The 22,735-nt window shown below is 40.8% G+C and overlaps 3 protein-coding genes across 4 annotated transcripts in view; 2 read left to right on the plus strand and 1 right to left on the minus strand.

The window, feature by feature from the left end:
- The window catches only part of ddx11 (DEAD/H (Asp-Glu-Ala-Asp/His) box helicase 11), a 32,578-nt gene extending 30,874 nt beyond the window's left edge, over positions 1-1,704 (plus strand). For both annotated transcript variants that reach the window (XM_057836611.1, XM_057836610.1), the window contains exon 28: positions 545-1,704. In XM_057836611.1, the coding sequence (XP_057692594.1) occupies positions 545-580 (36 nt within the window). In that variant the 3' untranslated portion in view covers positions 581-1,704. The remainder of the gene's footprint in view (positions 1-544) is intronic.
- On the minus strand, positions 1,140-16,241 carry wash1 (WAS protein family homolog 1). Its single transcript, XM_057836613.1, has 11 exons — positions 15,922-16,241; positions 15,248-15,388; positions 15,056-15,167; positions 14,741-14,887; positions 11,582-11,718; positions 10,694-10,829; positions 5,952-6,141; positions 5,651-5,821; positions 2,214-2,372; positions 2,045-2,113; positions 1,140-1,978 (listed from the first exon to the last, which is right to left on the minus strand). The coding sequence occupies exons 1-11, from the start codon at positions 15,927-15,929 to the stop codon at positions 1,836-1,838; spliced, it is 1,413 nt and encodes a 470-aa protein (XP_057692596.1). The 5' UTR covers positions 15,930-16,241; the 3' UTR covers positions 1,140-1,835.
- A 496-nt stretch (positions 16,242-16,737) lies between these two features.
- Positions 16,738-22,735, plus strand: part of iqsec3b (IQ motif and Sec7 domain ArfGEF 3b) — a 129,435-nt gene continuing 123,437 nt past the window's right edge. Inside the window, exon 1 of the mRNA XM_057836675.1 lies at positions 16,738-17,615. Coding sequence (XP_057692658.1) covers positions 17,065-17,615 — 551 coding nt within the window. The 5' untranslated portion in view covers positions 16,738-17,064. The remainder of the gene's footprint in view (positions 17,616-22,735) is intronic.

Genomic DNA, 22,735 nt, shown 5'->3' on the forward strand with positions numbered 1-22,735 from the left:
GCATCTAAACCAAATTCGTCTCTTGTAGGACATTTTGGCAGAAGACCGTTTTTTCTTTTTCCTCCTCTCGTCTCATCCTGTCTTTTCTGTTCATTTTGCTTTTGCTGCTTGTTTTATGAAATATCGACAGTGCTGTCATGCTCATTAATGTTCCTCTCGGGTTCAAATTGAAAGGGCTGAACAAATGACATATATGCCGCTTGAATCATAATCTGGAAGCCCGGCAGCATAACCATGTGACGTCACCGCCCTGCCATGTCAACAAAAATGGCGATTTACTAGTTAAACTAATTTAACAAATTGTATAAAAACGAAAACATCAATAGGGATTTTAATTTCAAATTATTTTAACTCATAATAATGTTTCTCTTTTAAGAACTACTAGTCTTTCTATCCATGGTTCCCTTTAAGGTTTTATAGTTACAAGCCATCACTTTTATGTTTACATAGTTTTTACAAAATATACAACATTTTAGTTGATTATTGGGGAGCACTGATTTGATTACAATGACCTCACTCATTGTCCACTGTTCTTCTTTTTCAGTTCTTTGTGGAGAAGAAGCAAAAACTAGGGGGTTAACCCCTAACGGATCCAATGTGCTGTCATTTTTAAAGTGTTGCGTGTTTTTCACAGCCAGAAATTCCAGCAGCGCTTTCAATGTTGAGTTGATAATGTCACTGTGGTGCTAATTTTTTGCAAGTGACGATAATTGGCTGCCATTGACTGCTGTCGATTGATCGCTGCCACCCTCCCAAATGGGATCAGAAGACTATCGACGTCATTGGCAGTAAAACATTGCCTGTGGTCATCAATGGGGACACACTTATTCAATCCTGTTATGTCAGTTCTCTATTTTTACTTCCACCACTCTAAAAGCTTTAACGTGTTTTCCAATTGAGTTGCACAGGTTATAGGTCACATTAGTGGTGGAAAAAGTTTTTCAATTATTTATCTTGGTCTCATTTTCTGATACCACAAGCTAGTTTCTGAATGGGGTGTGTAGTTTTCGCATCCACTGAGTCTGCAACATTGTTGGAACGTTTCTAAATGCTGCGTGTCCAGCTGAATTATTCAAGCAGCTACAATGCTGCATGGCTTTCATTTGCCACATTAAATATTTACACGCATCGTTATGTAATGCAAACATTGGTTTATTGAAGAGAAAAACATGCAAGAAAAATGCGTCTTGAACAAGCATTGTAACTCCTGGTGAAATTCATGAACTTTTTACATTACATACAGCATTTTACAATCAAATTCTAAGTAATACTTCCGGTTTGGTACAATCTAGTCATAAAGACATATCAAATGCTTCATTCATTTATAATATATATCAACAGAATTCAGAACAGAAATCAAATTCTTGGAATTTTTTGGAAACCTTTCATGGCATTAACACATCAATTTTTTTTCGAGTTATTGAATTTAACCTTTGAAAACCCAATTTTGGCGCATAGTAAAGACTGTAAATTAAAAAAAAGTGTTCTCCAGGGTTAAATTCAGTGGGGTGAAGGTCCTGATGGATTTCATGGAAGTACATTTAATATCGCTGCTATTCCTGCTTTAATGTTTTTTGTTCTTCATCGAAAACATTGAATGTTCAATAAAATATTTAAAAATGAATAGCTCTGAGGTTCTTACAAATCAGTGTTAAACTGTCATCCTTTTGTATTGTTTTTGCTTATGACAAATCAAAACTCAATTTTTATGCTTGAATAATACTCTTACATTTTTAACTTTCTAGTTAACTTCCCATGTTAAAACATTTACTGGATACATTCCACAACTGTTCCAACCCTAATTTTCAGTGCATTAAATTGAAACTATCAGCCCTTCAGACTTCCCAATCTGCATCGTCTGTCGTCGTCTGCGGTGTGGGAAGTGGCGGGATGACGTCGGACATTCTTGCAAACGCTCCTCCAGTACCGGCAAGGGGCTCAGTTGAATCCGAACCGGTCGGACCTTTGCCAGAAATACCTAAAAAAAAAAAAAAAAAAGAGGATGGGTCATTTACATCCACAACACATGTGTACTTGAGCGTACCTTTCCTTCGCATGGCAAGCTTGTTGAAGAGATCAGACATAAAGTCGCCACCGCTGGATGCTGCTACAACTGCTCAGAGACGACAATAGCAATTTATTGTGGGTGATTCACATTCAGCTCCTAATTGCTAATCGGTGACAGTAGAATAGCGTTTGATATCACGTCGCACCTTGTTCCTGCTCCTTCTGTTTCTTCTTCTCCATCTTGCGCTCTTTGACGTTGCGCAACTTGGCTTTGCCGATGCCGCCGGCGTTGCGGATGGACTCCAAGAGGCTGGCGCGGCCGTCTGAGGGCTGGACCACCTCGCAGGGAGCCCCGACCACTTGGCCTATCGGGTTGGAGAAGGATGGTGACTTGGTGAGGTTTGTTTTTGTAATGTTAAATTAAATCTCATGATGCTTAACAAAAAAACCCTAACTATTTTGGGAATAATAAAATTTCTGACTTGAAACCATTTTTGACAGTATTACATATGAGACATAGAGCGCAGATTATGTACCCAGCTCCGTATGTCTTCGTGTTCAAGGTAACTCAAGAACAAAGAGATGATCAAACTTGCAGGATATGTATGTAACATGAAGAGGTGATTAAAATTTGCTATCATGAGGTTAAAGGCAAAAGAGGCCACGGAAGGAATTTTGCTATAACTTGCTAACGTATTAGCCAATTTAATCCAAACTTGGAAGGGAAATGTTCTGAGATCACAGAAGTCAGAAATATGGCGATGCTTTATTTCTCCTGTCACCAGAAAACTTCCAAAGTAATAATACTTTCTTGGCAGATAATGAACATAAGCACTTCCACTTGATAGTCGAAAAGTATTGTGCCTCTAGCGCCGTCAATGGCAGTCATTGCGTTAGAACAGTAGGAAGGTTGTTGATATGAGTCGTTGTTTTGAATATTGCGATAGGCCAAAGGTATGTGGTCGAGTGAAAATGGCTAATTCTTGTACATTGATCACCGTCAATGGTCGCTAATGGGGTAGAGTTGGTAGTTCCTTTTTGGAGGGGTGGTGGTGTCAAATGACTGCTTGAAGGTTTGGAAAAGTGACTAAATATAGCAATCACATTGCTTAACTGGAAGGATTGACTGCTTTTGTAAATTAACTTCTATTAAAAGGCATGTTTTTTAGTGTAAGTAGTGCACCTGGTTGCACTTTGAACAAACGCACAAAAAACAAAACAAAACAGTGCTGACCAAAAGTATTGGCACCCCTGCAATTCTGTCAGATAATGCTCAAGTTCTCCCAGAAAATGATGGCAATTACAAATGCTTTGGTAGTAATACCTTCATTTATTTTGATTGCAATGAAAAACACAAAAGAGAAAGAAAAAAAATTAAATCACTATTATTTGACACAAAAACACAAAAATGGGCCACACAAATGTATTGGCAATTTGGCACCCTTAGCCTACTACTTGGTGGCACAACCTTTAGACAAAATAACAGCAAACAACCGCTTCTGGTATCCGTCAATGAGTTTCTTACAATGCTCTGATGGAATTTTAGACCAACTGCTCCACGTCTCTCAGATTTGAAGGATGCCTTCTCCAAACGGCCATTTTCAGATCTCTTCATAGGTCTTCTATGGGATTCAGTTCTGGACTCATTGCTGGCCACTTTAGAAGCCTCTAGTGCTTTCTCGCAAACCATTTTTTAGTGCTTTTTGAAGTGTGTTTTGGGTCATTGTCCTGCTGGAAGACCCATGACCTCTGAGGGAGACCCAGCTTTATCACACTGGGCCCTACATTATGCTGAAAAATTTGTTGGTAGTCTTCAGACTTTATAATGCCATGCGCACACAGTCAAGCAGTCCAGTGCCACAGGCAGCAAGCAACCCCAAAACATCAAGAACCTCCGCCATGTTTGACTGTGGGGACTGTGTGCTTTCGTTTGAAGGCCTAGTTTTTTTCCCTGTAAACTCTGTCAGACATGTCCAAAGTCCGGCCCGGGGGCCAAACGCGGCCCATGGTCAAATTTCATCCGGCCCCCAGCCTCTGTCATAAAATCAATAACGTCTGGCCCACACACAGACTTAATACATCGGTCAGCAGTACTGCTACCAGCATATGAAGTATCTTACACACTAAATGCTGCTCCTCATTTACCCACGAAAAGGCAGCAGCACTCTAAGCAACATTACCCCATGTGACCCTTTACTCCATTTTCTAAAATGGCGACAATCAATAAAAAAAAGTTGACTGCAACGGCTGGCGCTTCAAGGATAGGTGGAAATTGGACTTATTTCTTCACTAAAACACGCAACTGCCTTATTTGCAAAGAGACAGTCACTGTTTTTAAAGAGTTCAATGTGAGGCAATATTACTAAACAAGACACGCTGACATGTACGACAAGATTACAGGCAAGATAAGTAGCGAGAAATTGAAGCAACTTGAAGCTAGTTTAATTTCACAGCAGCAGTATTTCGCAAAAGCCAGAATCGAAAGAGAATGCCACAAAGGCTAGCTGCGAGATTGTTGTGATTATTAATAAAAAAAAAATAAAAATAAAGCAAATGTGATGCACAGAATGGCTTGCTAAAATTTGCTTAAATATATTGTTCTACATAAAAGACGTCAGCCAAGGTCGGCCCCCCACATTTTTACCACACCAAATCTGGCCCCCTTTGCAAAAAGTTTGGACACCCCCGCTCTATGTTCATGCCTTTTCCCAAAAAGCTCTACTTTTGTCTCAGCTGACCAGAGAACACTCTTCCAAAACGTTTTTGCCTTTCTCAGGTAAGTTTTGGCAAACTCCAACCTGGCTTTTTCATGTCTCTGGGTCAGAAGTGGGGTCTTCCTGGGTGTCCTACCATAGAGTCCCTTTTCATTCAGACGCCGACAGAGAGTACGGGTTGACACGGTTGTACCCTCGGACTGCAGGAAAGCTTGAACTTGTTTGGATGTTAGTCGAGGTTCTTTATCTACCATTCGCACAATCTTTCGTTGAAATCTCTCGTCAATTTTTCTTTTCCGTCCACATCTAGGGAGGTTAGCCACAGTGCCATGGCCTTTACACTTATTGATGACATTGCACATGGTAGATACAGGAACATTCAGGTCTTGGAGATGAACTTGTAGCCTTGAAAATGCACATGCTTCCTCACAATTTTGCTTCTCAAGTCCTCAGACAGTTCTTTGGTCTTCTTTCTTTTCTCCATGCTCAATGTGGCACACACAAGGACACAGGACAGGTTGAGTAAACTTGAATCCATTTTAACTGGCTGCGAGTGTGATTTAGTTACTGCCACCACCTGTTATGTGCCACAGGTAAGTAACAGGTGCTGTTAATTACACAAATTAGAGAGGCATCACATGATTTTTCAACAGGTGCCAATACTTTTGTCCAGCCCATTTTTGGAGTATTGTGTAAAATGATAATGATTTAATGTTTTTTCCCCGTTCTCTTTTGTGTTTTGTCATTGCAAGCAAAATAAATGACGATATTACTACCAAAGCATTTATAACTGAAATCATTTTCTGGGAGAAATTGAGCATTACCTGACAGAATTGCAGGGGTGCCAATAATTTTGGCCAGCAGTGTATATTAAAAAAAACAAAACATCCATGCTCACGGTTACACCCGATCTTTAATGATTGGCAAACCTGAGCTAGGACCTTGGACACCGTCTGTTGTGGCTTCCGCAGGTGGCGGCGGCGGAGGGGGTGGAGGAGGAGGTGGTCCTGCAGGAATGCCATGTGCAGGAGGCGGTGGTGGTGGGGGCGGCGGTGGAGGGGGTGGGGGAGGAGGAAGATCAATAGGATGCATCTCACCACCTGAAACAGACAATGCTTTTTTTGTGGGTTTCCTCATGACAGATGTGCCAACAAAATATTCTTTTGCTTAATGAAAACGAGTTAAGAGGTTCCATTTTCAGATTTTTTAAAAGCATCTATGCTTCAATACCGCCGCTCTCCTCCGAGAAGGCCGGAAGCTCGGGAATGCTATGTGTTGGACCGGACGGAGCAAAGCCAGGCCCCAGGTCTGCGCTGTAGGACAGGTCATCGGCAATGCCCGGCAGGTCAGGCAGGTACGACGGCACGTCAATCTCGGGCACCTGACCCAAGTCTGGTACATAGAAGTAGTTCTCTGCAGTCTGTTGAAACATGAGTGCCTGATGATCTTCAACACAGATTTACAAAACTATCACGGCTGGACTGAACTGCATGATGACAGTGACTAATTTATTGTATGATGTTTTTTTTGCTCGAAACTGGAACATTCACAGCGATAGACGTCTGACCCATTTTAACCTGGAGGTGCTGGCAGCATTCAATCACTGCCAGCCCCTCCCAGTCAAAATGGATTGGACGTCTATTACCGTTAGTGGCAGCCAACGAGTTAATTCTTTTAATAACATTAAAGTTGTTAGAACAGTAGGAAGTAAGGCTGCAACAACTAATTGATTAATAAATTAGTTGCAACCAAATAGATAATCAATTTTTGCAGGCAGCTTTGAGCAGTCCCGTTTGGGTCTTTCTTTGTGTGTAATGCGAGGCTAGATTGTCAGTTAGATTGTGTTTTGTGTTTTTAGATCCAGTGTGCCTCCGTCAGAGGTGAGTAAATGAAGCGAATTGTATTGTTTGTATTCTTTGTTGATGAGACGTTACTACTTAGCACGCAGTGTTAAGCTAGTTAGTGATTATGCTAAATAGTGTCTTAAGTGTCTGTCTGGATTGTGTTTTGGAGAAGCATATTAGCACTTGAATTATTCTTGGATAGTAAACGTGTTTAATTAGGCTCAAGCGTATGACGTGGCACTCGCGAGGTTTCCGCCGCTATTGCCATTTTGGAAGCGGGAAACATAAACAGTGAGGCATTTCAACACAGGACGCTCTTTGAAAATGGTTGGAAATTATTGTGCGGTAAAGAATTGCAACAACCGATCGAATAGAAAGGAGAAAATACAGCTCGACGGAACACCACTGAGTTTCTTCCGGATCCCTACATGGAGAAAAGGCGAGGGAAAGGTCATATCTGAACTTACCAAACGTCGAAGAATGGCATGGGTGGCCTCGATCAGAAGGAAGGGCATAACGTTTGCTTCTCCAGTTACACACAGAGTTCGCTCTATGCACTTCCACTCCAGTAAGTTAATTTCATTTGTTTACGCAAATTTCGGTAACTTTATGCCCTAAGTCAGCCTGTTGTTAGCTATTAGGCTCGAGCGTATGACGTGGCACTCGCGAGGTTTCCGCCGCTATCGCCATTATGGAAGTGGTAAACATAAACAGTGAGGCATTTCAACACAGGTCGCTCTTTAAAAATGGTTGGAAATTATTGTGTGGTAAAGAATTGCAACAACTGATCGAATAGAAAGGAGAATGTACAGCTCGACGGAAAACCGTTGAGTTTCTTCCGGATCCCTACATGGAGAAAAGGCGAGGGAAAGGTCATATATGAACTTACCAAACGTCGAAGAATGGCATGGGTGGCCTCGATCAGAAGGAAGGGCATAACGTTTGATTCTCCAGTTACACACAGAGTTTGCTCTATGCACTTCCACTCCGGTAAGTTAATTTCGTTTGTTTACGCAAATTTCGGTAACTTTATGCCCTAAGTCGGCCTGTTGTTAGCTATAGCTACAGCTAAACAACTAGCATGCATACATGTGCATTGTCTTCATAAGACATAATTCCTGTCGTTGCTAAATGAAAAAGCTGTAATATTTTGACGTGAAAGAGTGGCAAAGAATTTGTACACAGGTTACATTTTCTGCAACAAAAAAATTGTACATCCGTGGTCACAGACTAATGTAATAACACATTGCCTACCTTTGCTAGAAAGATGGTGTTGCCGTTTGCTATGGTCATAATGTGCAGATCCTGCACCCATCCGCAGCAAAACTGTTCGTAGTTTTGTAGCGATTTGTAGTTTCGGAATTGCTGAAGAGTGTAGTAACTTACACCAAACACTAAATACAGCATGATGTCCATTTCACATAGTGGTGGAAGCTTGTCGACATCTTTATTCCATTTGTGTTCAGCTTGCTCGTAAGGGTCAACATTGTTCACATCCTTAAAATTGCTCACATATCTGTCCTTCGCTGTGGTAACAAGTTTGTCTCTGTATCGAACTGGTTTTCCTTACTTTTTTCCATCTTTGGCACTCGTAGTTGAACTGTATTTGCCGTTAAGTTTAAATGTCCCGTGATGCAGACGTGCTTCCGAAATGGCTGCGTTGTCGCAAATCTCGCATGATCCCGTGGTGCTGTGACGTAAACGCTCGAGCCTAATTTCTTTTTATTACCACACATTAAAACCCATTCATACACTAGTTTAGAGCAGAGGTGTCCAAACCTTTTGCAATGGGGGCCAGATTTGGTGTGGTAAAAATGTGGGGGGCCGACCTTGGCTGACTTCCTTTACGTAGAACAATATAAGCAAATTTTAGCAAGCCACTCTGTGTGTCACATTTGCTTAATTATTTTTTTTTAATTAATACTTTCAACAATCTCGCAATTAGCCTTTGTGGCGTTTTCTTTCGACTCTCGGGCTCTTGTGAAATACTGCTGCTGTAAAATTAAACTACCTTCAAGTTGCTTCAATTTGTCACTACCTATCTTCCCTGTAATCTTGTTGTACATGTCAGCGTGTCTTGTTTGGTAATATCGCCTCACATTGAACTCTTTAAAAACAGCGATGGTCTCTTTGCAAATGAGGCACAGTTGTTGCGTATTTTAGTGAAGAAATAGTCCAATTTCCACCTATCCTTGAAGCGTCGGCCGTCGCGGTCAACTTTTTGTTGTTGTTGATTGTCGCCATTTTAGAAAATTGGGAGGGTAGGGTCACACGGGGTATGTTAATGTTGCTTAGAGTGCTGCTGCCTTTTAGTGGGTAAATGAGGAGCAGCATTTAGTGTGTAAACTACTTCATATGCTGGTAGCAGTACTGCTGACTAATTTATTAAGTCTGTGTGCGGGCCAGACATTATTGATTTTATGACAGAGGCTGGGGGCCGGATGAAATTTGACCACGGGCCGCATTTGGCCCCCGGGCGGACATTGGACATGTCGCTTAGAGTCTCCAAGGCAAGCTTGCATTCAAAACTGTAAATTGTCATACAAGAGCGAGTACTTTGAGCTCGGATTTGGATTGTATTTATGATAAAACTTATTCATTACAGTGTGCCTCCTCCTTATTTGATTTTGTTAAGTTTTTTTAAAGGAAATAAATGAGTCATTGACACAATTTATATCAGCGCTTTGCCCACATGATAAAAATTGTCAATCAGCAGCACATTTTTTTAATTGAATGAACAGGACTTTTAACAGGTCTGATTTGTTTACTCAGAAATTCTTATGTTTTATACTCAGAACCTTTATAAAAAATGTGTTAAAGTTTTATGTACTCAAAACAATACAGTTGTAGACTACGGTTAAGTCAGGAAGCTGTAATAAAATATTATTTTTGAAGGAAATATTCCTCCAATTTGTCTTCATTGCTACCTACAACATGCCTAAAACAACTTTGAATGAAATTGTGAAGGTCATTAAAAGAACTGACATTTATCCCATTCATCGTTCAATTATTCGTCAGAATAATCGATAATAAAAATAATCATTAGTTGCAGCCTTTGTAAGGGAGGTTTTTCAACCTTTTTTCCCCCCAGCATTTTAAGTGGTAATATTCCAAAGTTAATGTATGGCCAGCAGTGTTGTTAATAACGGCGTTACAATATAACGGCGTTACTAACGGCGTTATTTTTTTCAGTAGTGGGTAATCTAATTAATTACTTTTCTCATCTTGGCAACGCCGTTACCGTTACTGAGGACGGAAAGGCATGCGTTACTATGCGTTACTATATTGGTCGAAAAGTCAGAGGGAGACGGACTCACCGAGACGACAGAGCAGAGCAGGAGTGGAGGCAAGAAAGTTGTGACGCCGAGCAAACGCGATGCTAGGTAGCTCCAATAATACATGTTGTGGCTGATAGCCTACAAACTACGCCCGCATGTTATGGTAGATATGGTAGACATGGTAGATAACACATGTACTGTATATAGATATAACTAGATGCAAAATGACAGACATTGCACTAAATGTGTTACTAGACAGCCGCCATCTTAAAGCAGTAGACTTTTTAGGACGGCTCTGTTGTAGAGAACCTAACCCTAACCCTAAGTAACTTTTTATCTAAAATACTTCTAAATCGGCAAAATCTTGACTTGAATCTATCTTTAAATGATGAAACAGTTTTAAAACTTTCAGATGTCGAAAGTAGAGAGAAGGGAACTAATGCAATAATGGGAGCAATTTTAACAACTTTTAACAGTTGATTCAGGGTAAAAGGTAAATTAGGGTAAAGAATTGGGCTCGGGCCAATTGTACCAAAAACCTTCACAAAAAACTTCATATAGTGCGGCCAATGTTTTTTTTTTTTTTTTGAGGGAAAAAAAAAAAAGTAATTATCACCAATTACTTTGCCAAGTAACTGATTACTCTTACATTCATGTAATTGAGTTACTAACGCAATTACATTTTGGGAGAAGTAATTTGTAACTATAATTACTTTTTTTCAGTAAGATTAACAACACTGATGGCCAGTGTAAAAATAGTTCAATTTGAGAGCAACTCTGATTTATCTATCACCATAAATGGCAGCCAATGAGTTAAAGTATCTGAAAACGTTTTTGTTTTGTAACATACCTGTCTCTCGAGCTGCTCTCTCTTAGTGATAGACAGCGGCGCGTCAAAAGGCTTATCCTCTTTTTCAGTCGTGATGGTCGTGTGCGTCTTGGTCACAGCTCCCGCCAGAGGATCGAGAAACACGTATTTCTTGTAGCTTTAAAACACAATGGCGTGAGGGGATTTAAAGTAATGGATAAGATCTAGAATGAATTATCTTCATGTGAAGTATGGTTTCACAAAGTATATATATATGCAAATTGCACATTTCTTAGAACTCTGATAATGGAGAAAATGTTTAAACCCAAAAAATAGCACCGCTTACTTACGCAGTGATTATGTGATGAACGTGAGGTCAGTACAATCGTACAGCACGTCAACGATGATACACTCGAAAACATTAGTAGCTAAGAAAGTGCGCACACAGTTTTTAGTTCATGTATCTGCAATCTCTCACAGTCTTTCACCTTTCTCTGTCTGAGACTCAGACAAACTTTGCTTCACTTTCTCAGTCCATTAAAGCTCTCCAATAGCCAATTATACTACAGTTGGTACCCAGTGCACAACGAGGAGGCAGGACAATCTGGGATAAAATAAAATTTAAAATTTAAATTTAATTAAAAAATTTCTAACAGCGGCTTCTTTTGCATACTTCTGGGAAATATTGGCTTTTATTTACGTTTCTTAACCATTACACATTGGAAACAATTTTGTCTTTTCAATTTTTTAAACAGGATTCGTTCCACTGAGATGCAAATGGTTAAATTATATCCCTTTAATATTATCTTTGAAATTCTATATGGTGCAGTAGTGGGAAGTATAAAATTACAAATACAGTACTTAAAAGAATAGTACTTAAGTAGATTTTTCAGATATCTTAATTTTCTGTTGATTGTCATGTGGACTCACAGGTTTTCAGTGGTGTTAAAGAGCAACAACGAGCTGACGGAGGAGATGTTGCGGGGCAGGCTGCCCAGCCCTTCTTCCGTCTCATCCTCCAACTTCTTCTTTTTGCCTATGCAAACAGGGAAATACACCAGCTTCTCCTGTCAGCAAAAAAAAAAAAAATCAAAAGAAGTTGAGGTGACAAGCTTTTTGCAAAATGTCATATCCATCGTAGAAGTAGACGGATTATCAGCCGGGCCGATTATCAGCGCCGATATTTAGAAATTTGACGTATATTGTATCGGCCTTCTATTTAATCTGACCAGCCGATATGAAAAAATAAATTTAAAACGGGGTTATTTCGGCTCAGGTGCAGCCGGGCCTCTCTCTTCTGCCTGTCTTCTCCTACACTAGTATTCAACCAGTCTTCTGATTGTTTAAATGGTTATGGTAATGGAGTTACACTTGTATTGCATCTTTCCACCTTTTTAAGGCCCTCAAAGCGCATCACACTATTGCCTTGTATATCCTTATTCAATTTTGTTTAACACCAATTTTTACATTTACTGCAAATGAATATTGGCTCCAAAAATTGGTTATCTGCCCCTATAACTACTAATAATCAGTAGTGATGCACGATAATGCATTTTTCAGCCGATACCGATAACCGATAATTTCCTCCTCATTCCAACCGATAACCGATAATGTCAAGCCAATAATTCTATTAAAAGATTTATGTAAAATTTTAAAGTATACACAAGAGAAAATATTACTGTGCAAAAATATTATTGCTCTTTTTTTCAACATCAAATGTGAACAAGTAGTAAATTCCAACATCTAAATAAAGACAGATTGTCTGACATTGTGTAATGGTAAACTTTTGGCAACAATTACTTACAGAGTAAATACCTAAGTTGCACAAAAATGGCTTTAAAAGTAAGCCATTCCTATCGTATAACATTACTACACAGCAAAAACACAACTCCTTAAAACTAGTTAAATTCCCTTGTTTTCAGTGTTAATCTATTGGAAATAAGTGAAATTAACTGCCAGCACTTCAAGTATATTTCACTCAGATTTCTTGAAGAAAAATAGCCAGCTGAAAATAAGCTTCACAGCTTTATTTTAAGCAATAATTATACATAATCCTAAAAAAAAAAAAAAAAAAAAAAAAAACTTGTCAGAAATGTTCTTTATTCAAGAATATGTATGGTTGAAAACATTATTTGAAAGCAATTTTTTCTTGATTTAAGTGGAAAAATTACCCTTAAAAAAATTTTTTTTTTAAGATGCTTAATAAGAACAAATGGCAATATTTAGTTCAATTAAGTGGAATAATCTGGCGCATTCATCTGTTAAATATAATCATTAAACACTCAAACAAGATGGGGAAAATTATTTGACTAGATTTAAGAAGAATGATCTGATTAAGACGTCATAAATTTAAAGCGTACTGAATGCATTACTGACTGGATGACTTTGTGTGGTTTGGTGCATGTTACAATTATCAACTAACCACTGTGCCGTCATGATAAACATGCTTACTTGACATCACTTGTTCAAATGTCCGTGGTAAAACTGATGTGATCGGCATGTTTTTCACGAAGAATCGTGGTCGTATAAACTGCATTATTTTTTCATCCAGGGGTTTGGCTATCGGGTCATTTCGGGAATTTCCTCCCGCCTGTGCCCTTCAGTCTGTCCGGCTGCACAAATTGGCACCCGCGCCAGGCCTCTGTCTTGAACTGGAGTGGCGGCGGCAGCTAAGTTCGTACCGTACCGGATATCCGCCCGCCCCGGCCGGCTCGCTGCGGCGTGTTCGGTGCATGGCTCTGCTCTGCCCGCCTAGGGCGAGGCGGTTGCCTGCCGGACCGACGGGCTCCGTCGGAAGACAGCTACTTGTCGACTATCGGTCTCGTGAGGTGTTTAGCCATAGAAGGGAGTTTACCACCCGCTTTGGGCTTTATTCCCAAACAACCCGACTCCGGGAGGACCGCAGCGTCTCTGTATCATCACAAGCCCTGTAGCTTCCTTTATAGTTTATTTGTGTTTACAATAGCTTTAGCATTCGCGCTAGCAGCAGCCTCGTATTCGTTCCAAAAATCTTTGTGATGCAGTTTTAAATGGCTGCTGGGTTAGTGGTGTTCCACAAGGACGCTTTCTTTACGCTTTGTGGAACTTCTGCAGTGAATGTTTTGTAGATGGCGAGAGCATCGTTTATTTCATTTCACACACGGGAAAATCAACGCATGCTAGTGAGAGCACCTCAACACTGATAACACCGCCTCCTCAATGACGCCGTACTCCTCAACCCCTCCTCCCACAGGGGCTTCAGAGAGGGGAGGGGTTGAGCAGGCGGCGGTGGAGAAGTGGAGGAAACTGCTTGGTTGCGCACATTTGTAGGCTAAATCAAGTATATAATTATCGGATTGCATTATCGGTTGATTTTTTAAATATTTGTATTATCTGTGTGATGTCATAATTGCCATTATCGGCCGATAATTATCGGTAACCGATATTCTCGTGTATCGTTAATAATCAGTATTTGTATTGGTCTTGAAAAACACATATCGGTCGATCTGTAATTCATCAAACCCGCTTGCATAAGTTTGTTGCTATTTGCATCAGAGTTTGGTCCTTAAAACATACGAATCATTAGGATTCACTGCTCTAACAAATTGTGGGTCATGTTAGTGCAGGCAGGACTGAATCAGATGTATTCCCATGTAGGAAACTGAATAATGCATTTGGCCACCAAAGGAAATTGCAGGGAGTATTTCATTTGTCTCAAGACAAGACACTCGGAAAGAAAAATTTTATTGCAAAAAAAAGCAGTGCTACCTGGGGAAATATTGTTTTTCTTTACGGAAAGATACTGTGCATTTTGGCTGACGAGTCAAAACAATTTCCAGATGTCTTTACACAAGTTGAATGATACTGGTAGTAAAATTCTTCTCTTTAGCAAGTAGCTGATATAGCTTGTTTTGAGGGGCGGTTCTCTTATGCCAGTGAGTCACTTTCTACAGCTGGGTCAATGCCAAATTTTTTTCAATCGTTATGATGCCGAATTATAGTTGTCAATTTGCTTTTTGATTTCTGCTTTGATAAATTAACTGAACATTTGAGAAAATAATTGTTTCCAGACAAATTTGGGTTTATCTGCAGTGAACCCTACAAGCTCACCTGTAATGTCTTCTCATCAAAGGGCCGAAGCTTATTATGTATCCTTTGTTGCTGACGGGCTTGTGTCGAGGGGTCCGTGGCTCCGTTGAAGATAGACAAATAGTCTTGGAGTCGGTCTGGGGCCGGGTATTTGGCACTAGAGAAAACCTAGTGATACACAGGAGGCATTCAGTGACTATGCTACAATTTGCAAGAGTATATAATCACTCTGTGGCTCGTTATGCATCAGCCTGAAATATTACAGAAAAACAATTCAAGCATCTATAAAGGTGGGTAAAAGGTATTTATTTTATTTTATGGGTTTGTTTAACTTACCTTGGTGGCTTTTTTACTGCCTTTGATCCTGTCAACACGAGCCTGAACCAGTCGAATCCTGTCGGTGACACTCTGCAGGTGGCAGCGATTTTTTTCCACACTCTCGGACACCCTGAAAATAAAACGCAAGGCAAAAACAGATTAAAAAATGTTGATCCCTTTAATTCAATGTCAAATTTGTGTGGAGGTTACCTCCTGAAAATATCTGTGGAGATGGTTTCCAGGAAGAACAATGCATCTGCTATCTGAAGAACAGCCTCTTCTCTCCTCAGGTCTGGCTGGATGAGAGGCACAGAGTACACCTGACCCTCCAGGCAAAGCTTCTGGGTCATCCTACATCAAAACGTTAAAGCAAGCCCCTTATGACAGGTATTTGCTCATATAAATGTAGGGGTGTTATATGGTCACGTCGTCGGTGTGTTTAGGTATGTGGTTCGACAGAATTGTCCATAACATACACATAGAACTCCTCCCATCGCACTCCACTTACGTATGAACAGTTTAATATGTCATGAGACTAATAGCAAATTTAAAAATCTTGCATGGAAACGCACATCAGTTCAATAATTTAACACACTTCATGAGCATTCGCATTCCCTTCTGACTCTCACATGACTGGAGCAGCAGCAGCAACACATGATCCCATGTCACATATTTCAGCATGTCACCCTTTCATGTCGATCGTTAAAAAATTCAACAGGTAATACACCCACACATTGAATTGAGAATGTTTTTCTTGAAACCTAAGTGACAACCGAAAACTAAGCACTTAACGCTAATCGTGTTTAAAAAAATAAACAAAAGCACCGTAAAAGTGGCATTTAAAGAAACCAAAAATTATATAATTCAACAGATAAACTGCCTACCTGACCATTTATTTAGTGCACTTATTTATACTCTCAGGGCATTTATGTGTCGGAAAAGGCTAGGCTAACAACACTAGCAAAACAACAAGCGCCGTACTTCCGTGTATATGTGTCATGTGACGTCACTGTTCGTCGTGTAGCGTTTGTGTACCCTCGAAAAATGTTTTCAGTATTAAAAAAAAAAAGCCGTGAGAAACGTACTGCTTACGCGTGAAAGGCAATTTAAAAAATATTATTAATTTTGTATACTAATGAATATTTCCAGAGGATATGCAACAGAAAAGCTAGTGGCGCTGACGAAAAAAATTGGGAAAATGGCAATGCTCGGTGTACTTTCGTATATACACCACGTGATCTCAATGTTATTAAATGTGTGGCGTTTAAGTACCGACAGAAATGCACAACCAATAGAGTACAACCAAACTAACCGACCGCATTAATTCAGTTTGCATACTTTTTTGTTCGTTTTGTTGTAGTTTGGCTAAAAAACAACGCACGGTTAACGCGTTTCTTACATTATGGTAAATGGATAGCTTCTTTCAGCGGTCAAATATAAAGAAATTTGCGTTAATATTTGAATATGCCACGTTTAACATTAAACTGTCACTTATTCTTGCTGTCTCTGCCTCATAAACATTTGCTAAACTGACTTTTCACAACAGATTCTTGGAATTAATCCTATTTATTTATTATTTAATTACTACTCAAGCCAAAAGTACAGAATTTTTTTGCCTCTTTGGATCACGTAAAAATAAAAATTTGTGATCATTATATTGATGTGCTGCTTTGATGTCATATCGCCTGTAGGGTGCGCATTTGCCCAGAAGTTTGATCGTCTCTGTGCGTAATGGCGCATCAGTGCTTCCTCTTCCCCTTCTCCTCCTCCACCTCCTCCTCGTTCCTGTCCCTCCTCCCTCCCGTCACAGCTGGATCTAGTTCCTCTCTTCAGCACCTCTCAGCGCAGTGAGTGAGGGAGACAGGAGCGAGGGAGCATAAGCGGAGGCAAGCACAGTCACCGCATCCTTCAAGAAGAAGAAAAAAAACAAAAACCCAAAGGAGAGCTCGTCCTGACAAAATTCTCCCTCTGCTCTGCGTCCTTTTTGCCCCTCTCTTTCTGGCCATTGTCCGAGCCCCGCATGTAGGATGAGCTCCAGCCTGCTGGAAAACCCGGTGCAGGCAATCTTGTACCTGCGGGAGCTCACCACCATCGTGCAGAACCAGCAGAGTCTTATCCAGACGCAGCGCTCCCGCATCGAGGAGCTGGACCGGCGAGTGGATGAGCTCATCGGGGAGAACAGGCACCTGCGAGATGTCCGCGTGCAGCAACATCAGCATTCCTATCCCGCTTACCCGCATCACCTCCTCCATCATCACCACCATCAGCTTCACCCCGACGTTGGCTGCCTCCATCACCTGCACCTCGCTCAGGACCCCCAGACCAAGAGCTCGACGGCGAGCCCCGCACCTGAGCAAGCGACAGCACCTTCACAAGTCGAGGGGTCCGCGGTGGTGCAGCCCCCTTCCGCGGAGCCTCTGGACCCAGGGGACATGCAGCTGGTTCCGGCAGAGCCACCCACAGATTCGCCGGTGGAGAGCGAGCCGGAGAACGGCGGGAATTGCAGCGGATGTCGGTCTTTGGTTCCGATGACCCCGACTACGCTGTGTCGGTCACTGGCCCTCACCAAAACATCAGAGTGAGTACAAAACAGTCCTGAAATCCACATCTCGTGATTTCCTCTCATTTTATTTTTAAAATATTTAGTGCACCAAAAGATTGTTACTTTTGTTATTAAAATTATTATCATGCACGCACATTGACAGTTGCCCAGTTAAAAGGACGTTTTTAATTAGAGAGGGAGCGAGAGAGGGAGTAAGCAAGAGAAAGAGGTGGATTATTTAAAAGAGAAACTGGATCATCATTACGTAACAAACAGCTGTGGGCTTGCACATGTGTTTTATGTGTATACTTGAGATGCGCATGTATGATACGTAACATGAATGTTTGTGCTAATGCATATGTGTGTAATACATACGCACATATTGTATGTGTTTGCAATACATGCAAGTGTGTGTCGTTCTTTCTATAATGTATGTTTGTGAAATGCATGTAAGTGTAATTTGCATGTGTGTGATGCATTGGTTTGTGTGTACTGTTTGCATGTGTGTCTGTGTGTGACGCATGCTTACGTGCGTGAGTGACTGTAAGATGCATGCATTTGTGCATGTGATACATGCATGCGTGACCGTGTGTTTATGTGTGTGACGTGTGGTTGCGTGGGTGTGTGCGTATGTGTGGGGGCAGCCTGGCGTGTGATGTGAAGCGGTGCGTCCACGTTGCTGCTTCTGCTGTTAATGAATGTGCGGCTTGTTCACGTCTCATGGGGCAACCGACAGGCCTCTGATGTTTTGCTATTAGTTGAGATGCACGTGTACCACGTGAACACGCACACCCCCACCACACCACCAGTTCCCCTTGCTACAATATAGATCACCACTACATCATCAAATAACAGAAATACACTATTTTTTTTACCCTCCCTATCATAGGTGTCAAAAGTCTAATCGATGGGCCATTTGCAACACGCCGTCCAGATTTTAGCAACCCATGGCAGGTGCTAAAATCAACATTTGACATGGCCATGTTGGCTGGGAGAGGGCGAGGGGGCCTGGTCAGTGTGAAAAAAATGTGGGTGTTTAATAAGTGGGGTGACGGCTCTAACAACTACTAGAGCTAATACTTCTGATAATACAGTACATTGATTTTTTTTCTAACTGTGCAAAGACACAAAGAAACTATTTCAAAGTAAAATAGGAACATAATTTGCCTTTATAATGCCCTGGTGAATAAAGCTAATTTAGCTTCAGAATTGAAAGTGGTTTCCACCACTTTCTGAGTCATCATATTTACAATCCTCAAGTAAACACTGCTTTAAGCATTGCCATCTTACTACAGATTGCGCTTGTTTTGGTCCTGGATGTGGAGTGCTGCTCAGTGCTCAAAGCATAGGATTATGATTCTTGACAACCAGGAGTACGTGAAAAGCTTTATCACTCCCTGAAGTATCTGCTGAATCGAGCTTTTTTTGGTGCTGAGGTCTAGTGCAGCTCTCCAGATAGACCTTTCCAGGCTTTGCACAAAGCCCTGCTGTAATTGTGCATTATTTTCATCCATGGTCATAGGAGCAGGCCTTCTGCTGTATGGATTGTCAAATCAAGTACAAATTGACCCTCAAACCCTAAAATTGACTACGTTTTGGGGCAATGCGACGACCATAAAGCTTCTCATACCTGTGCTGAAGTGCAGTTGTGGGATAGAAAAAAAGACCTATAATTTTGCAACACTGAGCCATGGTGCTTACACGACTGCAAAATTTCTGCTCTCAAATGCTGATGGCCTCATGTCTGTCCGAATGACACCTGAGACAAAATAGAAAAAGGAAATGTAGACACACTCACACACATAGTATCCCATGTATCCCAGCTGAAGCATGATTGGTCTCTCTGGAAGAGCCTACTCCCTAAATGAAGGAGTGTGAATTAGATGGGGAGTAAAGGCCTTTCATATTAGTAAAAGCAATGTGCAGCACGCTGTCGATGAACCCATTCTTTGTGTATTTGGTGAAGGAGCGGTACCCGCGCAAAGGAGCATTACAAAGCTGACTCGTCGTCAAAAGGCCTGGCTGTTTACTTCCTGAAATTCTGTTACGGCGACACTTCCAAATTTGGTCATGCTGGTTAACGGGGTGCCTGCGTGGTGCATGTGGAGACCCTTTCACACAAGGCTGCAGCTTGTGGGAAAAGACATGAATACATGAGTGATTAGGCATCACTGATTCTCAGGGCATTGTTCACCTGCACGTATACGACGTTTGTGACGCGGTGGCTTGATCTGTGTGGAAGCGGTTGACTATTTCACAGTTGTGTACAAGCAGGTGCATTTGAAGGACAGCAGTTTGCACTTTTACATGAATGCAGTAAATCCATTTACCAAGGGCGTAGGTTTGCATACGGACTGTAGGGACATAACACTGCCAATTTTTCAGGATGGTCAAATTGTCCCCACCAACTTTTAAGCAAGCTTCTTTGCATTATATAATGACTTCAGTTATATAGGTCATTTAGATTGTCTTCCCAGACAAGTTGTAAGGATAGAATTGACCCGACCATTATTAAGTGAATTACAGTACTTTCATTGTGTTCCGACTTACATTGACCCCTTTTCACTTGCTGAATGTGTCAGTCCATTTTTCCCCTCTAACGGATGTTTGATTTGCTGATGACTTGACGCTAAAGATGTCGATTGATCGAGTCCGATCACGTCATTTTCAGAGTATCGGAATCGGCAAAAAAATATCGGATATGCCTTTTTTAATATATATATATTAATTAAATCGTTTTCTAATTGTATTTAACATCACAGACAAATTGTCTTACACTCATCCAGAGTCTTTAGTATTGGCTTAAAGTAGAGCTATCAAATTTTTCGCGTTAATGGCGGTAATTAATTTTTTAAAAAATTAATCACGTTAAGATATTTAACGCAATTAACGCATGCGCTGCACGACCCACTCACGCATTGTCGCGTTCAATCTATAATGGCGCCGATTTACCTTTACATAGAGCTAAAAGGCAGCGTAAAATGAGTAGAGTGAATTTTGGCAGTCTTTGGAGCCTTTTTTAGTTGGCTAAAGCTTTAAAATCCCTCTCTCAACAATTTGAAATATCGTGGGAAGCAACGTGGGGAAGAAAGGTAGTACTTGATCTTTTTCTTAACACCCTATGTTATTTCCCAACGCAGAGAAGATATATCAATTGGTGCCACTACGCACAGTCATGGTTGCACTTCCCATCATGCATTTGGGCAGAACAGTTAAATGGTTACAGTATCATTTACTGAAAGCTCAACAAATACACTAGATGGCAATAGTTAGTCACAATATACAAAGTCACATTTATCCTTTAAGAATTACAAGTCTTTCTATCCGTGGATCCCTCTCACAGAAAGAATGTTAATAATGTAAATGCCATCTTGAGGATTTATTGTCATAATAAACAAATACAGTACTTATGTCCTGTATGTTGAATGTATATATTAGTCCGAGTTTTATTCATTTTTTTCTTAATGCATTGCTAAAATGTATATGATCGGGAAAAATGATCGGGAATGATTGGAATTGATTCGGGAGCAAAGAAAAGCAATCGGATCGGGAAATATCGGGATCGGCAGATACTCAAACTAAAACGATCGGGATGTGATCGGGAGCAAAAAAACATGATCGGAACAACCCTACTTGACGCCCCCCCGACCACACACACACATACATGCATTCACAGCCTGACAGAAATACAACATGCCGCCACCCCCACCCCCTTCGAAGAAGAGGGATATCCGAAGTGTCTTTTCCGCCAGCAGCAGCCACTGTAAATAATGTAAAAAAACGTCAATGCTGTGGAGGTGGGGAACACTAAGCTTGTCGCAATATGCAATAATTCCATTTATCGCACGGTAAATAAAAATGAAGGCGGTAAATTTTCCGCTGCGATTTATCGCCTCGCGTGCACGTGCGTGTGCGGCTGACGTGCTGTTAAAAGTTCGGCTTCCTTGTTACCAACTACGCAAAATGCATTTTCGTTCTGGGTCTGGCAAAAAATAGCACCGGAGCAATTATTTCCCATTATATCGTATTGTTCACCTATACTGGCCGCGTCAGTGCTCCCAATTGACTGCGGACCATCTCCGGCGTACCAGAGCCCGCCGGATGGTTTAGGTTATTTTTTATTTTTGCCGAAGACAAATCTCTCAAAATGGAAGGAGCCGGGCCTGGAGTCAACAACCCAGTTGCTTATTCACGGTTTAACCAGCAAACATGGACGAAGAACGGTCCATCATGGAGGTGGAAAGTCACAAAGTGATTTTTGATGTAGCAGATCATCATTATAAGGACAACATTAAAAAGGAAGCTGTCTGTTGTCCTATTATGTGTGTGGTTTTTTTTTTGGCAATGATATCAGACACACGACGTGCTGCCAACTTTGTTTTTTATTAATACACGGCGCTTACAACACTACAACCTGTGGCTCTCGGCAGGTTGTGTAGAGACACTGCCTCTCTCACTGCTGCGTCACATGAAAAAAACAACAACACCATTACGTGCGCTTCATGGTGCCTCGGAAAACATCCAATCACAGTATTACACATGGAACGCCATAGCAGAAGCTATGAGAGGAAAAGTTTTAATTGATGCTTAAGTTATTAAGTGCAATTTTATTTTTTTCTTGAAAAAGACATTTTATTTATTCTGTTTCCATATGGTATTAATATTGTTGTCTTTTACTTAAAAGAGGCATGGTCTATTCATTGATTTTAGTTGTGATTTCTTAAAAAGTATTTTTGAATTTAAGAGTAAGCATTTATTGCGTTTAAATGGGTGTACTTGATCTTTTAATATACTAGTATACTGTATTCTCACAGTGTTATTGTAAATGGTAAATGGTGTTACACTTATATAGCTCTTTTCCACCTTTCAAGGCGCTCAAAGCGCTTTACACTATCGCGCCATTCACCTACTGGTGACGCAGCACCAGGAGCAACATGGGGTTCAGTATCTTGCTCAAGGATACCTAGGCAAGTTCATCAGGGCGAAGAATCAAACCCACAACCTCTGGGTTGGGGGATGACTACTCTACCACTGAGCCACCCCCATTGTATATATATATATATATATATATATATATATATTTTTTTTTTTTAATTTGGGGGGGGGCGCAATAATATCGCATATCGCAATAATTTATGAAATAAATTATCGCACAC

The sequence above is a fragment of the Corythoichthys intestinalis genome, chromosome 5 (genome assembly GCF_030265065.1).
Source record: "Corythoichthys intestinalis isolate RoL2023-P3 chromosome 5, ASM3026506v1, whole genome shotgun sequence".
NCBI lineage: Eukaryota > Metazoa > Chordata > Actinopteri > Syngnathiformes > Syngnathidae > Corythoichthys > Corythoichthys intestinalis.